Source organism: Dendrobates tinctorius, unplaced genomic scaffold (assembly GCF_039654945.1).
Source record: "Dendrobates tinctorius isolate UK_male_01 unplaced genomic scaffold, ASM3965494v1 ptg000232l, whole genome shotgun sequence".
Classification (NCBI taxonomy): domain Eukaryota; kingdom Metazoa; phylum Chordata; class Amphibia; order Anura; family Dendrobatidae; genus Dendrobates; species Dendrobates tinctorius.
In genome coordinates, this window is record NW_027361899.1 from 18,507,599 (window position 1) to 18,516,694 (window position 9,096).

The window sequence follows — 9,096 nt, forward strand, 5'->3', positions numbered from 1 at the left end:
CTCAATGCAGGATTCACTAAAGCATCTCAGACAGATGTTTGCCCAGCCTCTGTGTGAAGACTTCCATTGAAGGAGAACTCACCACCTCTCATGGCAGCCTGTTCCACTCATTGATCACCCTCACTGTCAAAGTTTTTCTTTTATCTTTTCAATATCTAATCTTTATCTTCTCCCTTTCAGTTTCTTTCCATTGGTTCTCGTGTTTCCATGTGGAAATGAGAATGATCTCTTTACACTGACATTATCCTTATTCTCATTTGCACATGGAAACACAAGAAGCAATGGAATGAACATGAAAGGGAGAAGTTACAGATAAGATATATTGGAAAAAACTTTGATACTGAGGGTGATCAATGAGTGGAACAGGCTGCCACAAAAGGTGGTGAGTTCTCCATCAATGGAAGTCTACAAAGTCTGGACAGACATCTGTCTGAGATGGTGTAGTGGCTCCTGCATTGAGCAGGGGGTTGGACACGAGGACCCCGGAGGTCCCTTCCATCTCTAACATTCTAGGATTCTATGATCCCTCTACATTGTAATCGAAGTACATGTATTAAAGTACACTGGCAGTTATAACATGGCAGTTAGACAGGGCAGGAGACAGGTAAGGCAAATAAATAAATCTACTCCCTGTACATTTGGACTACCACAAATATTTACCATATGCATTTGTGTAATTTATATCCTTGCCGCTGCATTTACACACATCCACCGCCCTGGCATTAACTCTCTACACTCCATTCATATTGGCTCCTCACTCCTTTCCTCTCCTATGTATAGCACTCACGCTTTTTTCACATTGCTACACAGCACAGATCCATTCATTCCAACCATTCAGAGACGCTCTCACAAATCACTTAACCATCTGCTCACTCTTTCTATCCTCCTTCTCCTAATCGCAGGAGACATTGCTCCCAACCCTGGTCCCCCATGTTATAGAAAGTCAAACCCCCCAACTGCTACACTCAGAAACCCCTCTAATCTTATTAATATTCCCTGCATGCCATCTGTCTCTCTTAATTGTGCCCTTTGGAATTTTCGCTCAGTGTGTAACAAACTCGCCTTCATTCATGACTTTTTCCTTTCTAATTCTCTTAACCTTCTGGCTCTTACTGAAACCTGGATCCAGCAGTCAGACACTACCGCTGCTGATGCTCTTTCATATGGTGAACTACACTTCTCTCATACCCCAAGATTAGACAATAGAGCAGGTGGAGGCGTTGGTCTGCTCCTATCACCAAAATGTACCTTTCAGGTTATCCCTCAAGTACCCTCACTTGTGTTCCCTTCTTTTGAGGTCTATGCTGTCAGACTCTACACCCCCTTCTCCATGCGAGTGGCGGTGGTATATCGTCCTCCCGGCCCCTCCCATCAGTTCCTGGATCATTTTGCTACTTGGCTTCCACATTTTCTCTCCTGTGACATCCCTACCCTCATCATGGGCGATTTCAACATCCCCATTGCTCTTCCCCTCTCCCCATCTGCTACTGACCTTTTATCTCTAACCTCCTCGTTTGGCCTTTTGCAGCTTACTAATTCTCCAACGCATGAAGATGGAAACTCCCTCGACTTGGTCTTCTCTCGGCTTTGTGCAGTGGATGATTTTGCAAACTCTCCTCTCCCCCTCTCTGACCACAACCTTCTTTCATTCTCTATCAAGAACTGCCAGGCTGCTCAGGTCACCTCCACTGTCCATATTTATAGAGGCATACAGGTGTCATGATCCATGCTGGATCAGGACTGATATAAAGCACAGGTAACCTTTTTTTTCTTAAGCTGTGCTTAAGTGTGGTTTTTGCCCCCAGTGGCCATTAGGATTATTGCACTGTGGTGTCGTTTGTTCTAAGTTTGCCCCCGGTGGTGGTGAGCATCATTGCACTCTGTTTCTTTAGTTAAGTGCACATGTTTATAATGCAGGTGTGATTGCTGGCTCTGCTATAAAAGAGTCACAGGTGTTGCAATCAGGGTTGGTGATAGTGTTCATTTCAACCATCCTTGGTGGAGGAAGGAGCTGGAGAGCGTTCCTTGCAGCACTGTCTTAGCCCTGGTGTGGAAGGAGTCATAGGGGATTTCCTTGTAGCTCTGACAGAGCTTGGTGGCAGCGATTCAGGAGGAGAGCTGCATTCTGCTGGTGGACTCTGTTGCCGGGAGCAGGTGCAACAGAGTAAAGCTAAGTGGTGTTTCCCTGTTTGTGTTTTTCCTTGGTGTGTATTAGTACAATGGTGGGGCCAGTGCCTGCGCCATCCAGCTCTCTATCAAGGGATAGGTGTAGGTGTAACTAAAATATTTAACCTCTCTTCTGGTATCTTTCCCTCCTCATTTAAGCATGCCATCATACATCCACTACTTAAAAAACCATCTCTCGACCAAAACTGTGCCGCTAACTATAGACCTGTCTCTAATCTTCCCTTCATCTCTAAACTCCTGGAACGCCTGGTCCACTCCCGTCTTATCCGCTATCTCTTTGATAATTCTTCTCAACCCTCTCCAATCCGGTTTCCGCTCTTTACACTCTACTGAAACTGCCCTCACTAAAGTCTCTAATGATCTACTAACAGCTAAATCTAATGGTCATTACTCCATGCTAATTCTCTTGGATCTCTCTGCAGCATTCGACACTGTGGATCATCAGCTACTCCTCACTATGCTCCATTCCATTGGCCTCAAGGACACCGCTCTCTCCTGGTTCTCCTCCTCTCTCTCTGACCGCTCCTTTACTGTATCTTTTGCTGGATCCTCCTCCTCTCATCTTCCCCTTACTGTTGGGGTTCCTCAAGGATCAGTTCTAGGCCCCCTCCTCTTCTCCTTGTACACTGCCCCTATTGGTCAAACAATCAGTAGATTTGGTTTCCAGTACCATCTCTATGCTGATGACACCCAATTATTTGCTTCTTCTCCTGACATCACGCCAGCCTTTCCAGAAAACACCAGCAATTGTCTAAATGCTGTGTCTATCATCATGTCCTCACTATATCTGAAACTGAACCTGTCAAAGACTGAACTCCTTGTGTTTCCTCCCTCTACTAATGTACCTATACCTGACATTGCCATTTCTGTGTGTGGTTCCACTATTACTCCCCAGCAACATGCCCACTGTCTTGGGGTCATACTTGACTCCGGCTTTCCTTTGCCCCCCACATACAATCACTGGCTCTCTTCTAATCAGTCTCCCGCTTACCAAACTCTCCCCTCTCCAATCTGTCTTGAATGATGCTGCCAGGATCATATTCCTCGCCAATCGTTACACCGATGCCTCTACCTTGTGCCAGTCATTACACTGGCTACCCATGCACTCCAGAATCCAGTACAAACTTATTACCCTCACCCACAAAGCTCTTCATGGCTCAGCACCACCCTACATCTCCTCCCTTGTTTCAGTATACCATCCTACCCGCGCCCTCCGTTCTGCTCATGAACTGAGGTTAGCATCCTCAATAATCAGAACCTCCCAATTCAAGACTTTACACGTGCCGTGCCAATTCTTTGGAATGCACTTCCCAGGTCAATACGATTAGTCCCCAATCCCTACAATTTTAAGCGTGCCCTGAAAACGCATTTATTCAGCCTGGCCTATCGCCTCAACACATTAACCTAATCTATCCCTGTGTGGCACAGCCAAAAGTTTTACCATAACCAGGTTCCCCGCATCATGTTCCCACATGCTTTATGCATCCATTAGCCCTCTGTGTCTGTACTGTTACACACTTAACATTATCGCTGGTCCAAACAATCAGGGCAACTGTTACCACCCACCTTTCGTGTCTCCCCTTTTCCTCATAGATTGTAAGCTTGCGAGCAGGGCCCTCATTCCTCTTGGTATCTGTTATGATCTATGTGATTGTTATGCTGTAATGTCTATTGTCTGTACAAGTCCCCTCTGAAATGTAAAGTGCTGTGGAATATGTCGGCGCTATAGAAATAAAATGTATTATTACATTGTGACAGCCCTTCAGATATTTGTAGACAACTATTAAGTCTCCTCTCAGCCTTCTTTTTTGCAAGCTAATCATTCCCAGATCCTCTGTTCCTCGTAGGACATACTCTGCAGTCCGATGCCCATCCTGGTAGCTCTTCTCTGGACTTGCCCTGGTTTTTTTTTTTTTTTAATGCCTTTCAAAATGTGGTGCTCAGAACTGGACACAGTATTCCAGATAAGAAGTGACCAAGGAGGACAATTAAACACTGGTGACTTCTAGTATTATTAATTAATGGCACTTCCGAAACATCCTCGAACAACAAAACCTCCAGCCCAGAATAAGGATCGAGTGGAGAAGAGATCCATGGTAAAAAAAATATAGTTTTATTAAATCACAAAACATTAAAATAATCACAATATCATATAGGGGACGCTCGTGGGTGAAAAATAAATATGTATAAATATATATATTAAGGATAAGTAGAAAACGTTGGTATAGATATAACTAGGACAGTTGAACAGTACAGTGACTATATTATTCCTGGCATAGCGAAGGTTAGTAACCCTCTGGTCAAGTCAATGGCCTTCATATTAATCACGTCGTTGTAGACTGGTTGGTGCCATAAGACTCATTTTGCCAATAGTCATTACTCGGACGATTCTGATCCTGGAATGCTGTGCACAAGTATGGATGAAGACGTCTGGAAGGTGGCAGAGGAAGGAAATGCGAGTTTAGGGTTCCCGCTTGGTTGGCCACCATTTTTGGATGGTGTAACAAGTTCAGACGCTGTAATGGTTTGTCATCAGGAATATGTTTCTTTAATGTTGCAGGTTTCCACTTTGAAGGAGCATTCAGACGGTTTGCCCTCGCTCTTTTATTTTGAAACCAGACCTAAAAAAAAAAAAAAAAGGCACAGTCAGACAGAGGGAAGTGTGTGCAAATAAGCAGTGTGGATTCAGCGGTCTCTGCAGGGGAGGGACCAAGATCTGCTACAAGTCAATGGATTAATCCAATAAGCACCCAGTATTGCTACCCTTGGTTCTCCATCTCTAGGCACCACCACAAAAAGGGTTTGCAGGCTGTGTGATTGTGCCAATTGGTAGGAAGGGTTTGAAAGTGAGGAGCAGAAAGTTATTGGAGCATATTAGCAGCGCTATATCTGAGGGTTTGCATGGCATGTTAAGGCAAATATTTGCTATAAAGCTTGGCTACAGTCAGGGGGGGTATTCCTACTGCCCTTGTCCAGTCCACCCCAGTAGGTTTCACTCCTGCAGTCTGTTGTGATGTTGCACATGACATAATAGCAAGAAGGCCCAGGATTACAACTGGCCCAGCTGCCATGAGACTAGGACTGGACACCAAACCAGTAGAAGGCTTTTTGCAGAACATAGAGGTAAAGAATCAAGGAGTAGTGATACTGGGTGTCCTCTATTGCCCCATAGCAGGTCCTCAACTCTAGGCCCAGCATTATCTAATTATTACCCTCTGGCTCCTTGGATGGGACTGGTGATATCATTAACTGGAGCTAGCTATCGTCCAACCTAGAGTTCACCCCAAGCTCATTTCCGGCTCGTGCAGCTCTTTATTGGGGGTAACGTACCTGGACCCTTGATTCACAGATACCCAGGCTTTTTGCCAGCTCCTCACGATGAAGAAAGGTCGGATATTTGTTATTGTTAAAGAACAGCTCTAGAGTGTCCAGCTGTGCCTGGGAGTACTGTGTCCGCTTTCTTCGTTGTGAGACCCCACAATTACGGCTTTGAATTTGACTTTCTGTCATCCATTCTTTGCCATTTGAGCATCCGCGGTCACCAGTTTGTGACTTCAGGTCATCTAGGGAAATAGAATAATAATCAGAGTTTCATAAGACTTCCCTTAATTACTGGCATTGATTAAAGAGTTTAACCAAAACAAAAGGAGGGAAGGGACACCACGTATACCCATGGGTTGTCTGGCATTGCAGTACAACACAACATGTGTACAGGTTGAGCCAGGTTTAAGTGGAAGTTGCTGTACAAGGAGTGCACCCAACTTGTGATCTAGTTACATTGCATCCCCCTCCAGCCCCTCGCATTGAAGACTGCATGCATAAAGTGATGTTAAGGCCGTGTTCACATGGTGCACCCCCTGCAAGCTGCATATAACACTAAACAATTCTGCTAACTCTTGCTCCCATCCATGGCCGCACCTTGTAATCCCAACAATAGTCAAAAGCATCAAACTATTGATATGCAGATATCAGCAGCTATGAGAGGTCATATGGAAGAGATTACACATTACAAGTTAGCAATTTGCAAAAAAAAATTAAAAAAAAATGTACAATTCACCGCACGTCCTTCAAACCCCAATTACAACCATGGAGTAATTAATGCACACCCCGCCATAAAGAAAACCTTACACCCCTTCCCATGTTTCCTCTATACAGATGAAGATGACCACCACGTTTTATAAAGAAACACTTACCTGTAATTACAGATTGCACAAGATCTAACTCCGCAGACAAGTCAAATGTCTTATAGACCGGATCGCTCTCACCATGTTCCTCACCAAACCCAGCCATGTCTGATTCCTCCACTGCCTCAAGATGTTCTGATCATCTCCAGATTGAGGCCTTTTATATGGATATGAGGGCAGTGATTGGCTGCAGAAACAGAGGAGGAGGAGCGTACTGAGGACAGTGATTGGCTGCAGACTTAGAGGAGGAGCTTACTGAGGGCAGTGATTGGCTGCAGACATAGAGGAGGCGCTCCCTGATCTCAGGTAACCTCAATCATTCATGGCTTCCTGTGGGGGCGGATAACACTTTGTAATAAACATTTTAAGACATGGGGAGAAAGGATAAACTAAAGACATAATGGCGGCTAATTATGGCCTCATTCAGACATCGATTTTTCACTCGATAAATAAGGTCCACATTATCGTCTATGGGGCCGCCCACATATTCGTGTTTTTCAGGACCGTGAATAGACGTCTATTAGTCGTCAACATCATGGGTCAAAATGATCCATACAAATCTATGGGTCGTGAAAATCTCATCCAGCAAACATCAGCGTCCACGTGTAATCCGAATGCTGCTCATTATTAACATTGTAATGGAGAAGGAAAAATTAGCAATTTTTTTTGCTTTTTACAAAACAATCACTGCAGAAACACTGATGGTAAAACTGACGCACTGGCCAAATACTGGTGGAAATTGGTCCTTTTTTCACTCCTATGTGACATCCCGTGCGCTCTGTCTCATGCATTTACTATTTAGATTGCAAAAAAAAAAAAAAAAGTTTAAAAAAGTTGAATTCTGCAACTACAAAATGTGAAACTGCAATAAATCTGTCTGTGGATTTTGCAAAGGATTTGTCCATGAGAACCTCCACATGCAAACTTTCACGTCATGTGTGACTTATATCGGCCGCGTCTCTTGTTATACGACTGCGCCATTATAATCCGCAGTTATTACCTGTTCTCTCCGGACAGCGCAGGAATGTAATGCGGATGACAATAGTTTGGTTTTTTTTCTCTCTGATTCTGCACATTTTGAGGCCAGATTCATGGAGACTCACATTTTGCACACCAATCTTCGATGGAAATTGCAAAAAATTTTCATGAAAAAGTCTGTCAGTCTTTATGAATTTGCAGCAACAGAAGTTTGTATAAAGTGAAGATCACCGAAGAATAAGAAACATTTATTACATCAAAACAAGGACTTACATCAAATACTTGCCCCAAGGGCAAACAAAGTCTATGCCAATAATACGGTATGTTACGCATCCTTTAGCCGTCGTGTGCCAGAAATGTTAGGAACTGGAGCACATTTTCTCCATTTTTTGAAGTATATCATGATTCATTTGTTGGGCACGTCCCCGTCTTGGCTCAGCACGCCTTTCGAAAAATTGATGGACCTCGCTGGAACTGATGTTAAAAAAAAACAAAACACAAAAGTCTCAAAAAATGTTTGCACAAAGATGTTGGCGGAAGGGTAAGTTCACTAAACTGTATATGTACAATGTTATTATTTTTTCCCCTGGATTAGATGATATTGTATCTGTTGAGCAGAGGATGCACCGTATGGTTAAGTCCCTCCGACTTTAGAAAAGAGCCGTAAAAACGACAAAAAAAAATAAAAACTTTTGCGCAAAGATTTCCGACTTTTATATGCGAAAAAAAAAGCTTAAAAAATTGGAGCAGCAGATTGTGACGTTCTTTCCTGTTTTCCAGATTTCCGCATTGTTTGATTCACTGCTCTGGATACATCACAGTTTATAGCACCGGTGATGATGGCACTATATAATGGATATATAATTGATAATTTCTTGGCTATGAATTGGTTGAAATCCCCCACATCCAGGTGAATTCAGTGTCCCCAGTGGGAAGCCGGACACCTGCACAGCACATAGCACTGGGTGGTATATTGAGGGGACACACAGGAGACAGACTGTCTGCCAGGAGAGGTGAGAAGCACAACATAGCAAGGTGTTAGGACAAGGACACTTCCTGGAAACTACTACTCTCATCATTCTGTCACCTGTGGATGCTGATTTATTTCATTAGTTGGCCTGGATCAGGTTGATCCGGAGAGGAACGTGTAGATTTTATAAAAGAATCAAGTTTCACATCAGTGCAGATTATTTCATAAGGTTTCATTCAAACGTCTGATTTTTCCACGCGCGAGAAAAACTGATAAAGTGTGGTCCAAGTGTCATCCGATTTTCTAAAAAATACATATATATCTCCACCTTCTCCTTTCTGTCAGTCCTTGAAAGTCACACCGGACTTGAAGTCATCCAAGTGCGGCCAGTTTGTATCTCAGACCCATTGACTTGCATTGCCTCGGATAAAAATTTGGACATGTTTCATCGATTTTCCGCTGACCGAGAGGTGCAAAAAATCACAGACATGTGAATGGCTGTGAGCCATAATCATCAACATTAACAGAAATAAACCCGTGAAATAGATCACTCTGTGTGTAATGGCTCTATAGAATAGAGGAGTTTCACGTTTTGTATTGAAGAACTGAAATAAAATCACTTTTTTGATGATGATCTAAATTTTGTGAGAAGCACCTAAGTATCTAAAAAGTCGATAGATATTTGTTTGATACAAACATAAATGTAGAGGAGTATTACAAAGAAAAAGATATGAGATAGACACACACATGGAGTCATGAAAACCACACACAAACTAA

The 9,096-nt window shown here is 43.3% G+C and overlaps 1 protein-coding gene across 1 annotated transcript; it reads right to left on the reverse strand.

Annotated features, from left to right (window-relative positions):
- Positions 1 to 4,277: 4,277 nt before the first annotated feature.
- LOC141059989 (uncharacterized) lies at positions 4,278 to 6,803 on the reverse strand. Its single transcript, XM_073556219.1, has 3 exons — positions 6,381 to 6,803; positions 5,518 to 5,750; positions 4,278 to 4,808 (listed from the first exon to the last, which is right to left on the reverse strand). The coding sequence occupies exons 1-3, from the start codon at positions 6,475 to 6,477 to the stop codon at positions 4,512 to 4,514; spliced, it is 627 nt and encodes a 208-aa protein (XP_073412320.1). The 5' UTR covers positions 6,478 to 6,803; the 3' UTR covers positions 4,278 to 4,511.
- Positions 6,804 to 9,096: the final 2,293 nt, after the last annotated feature.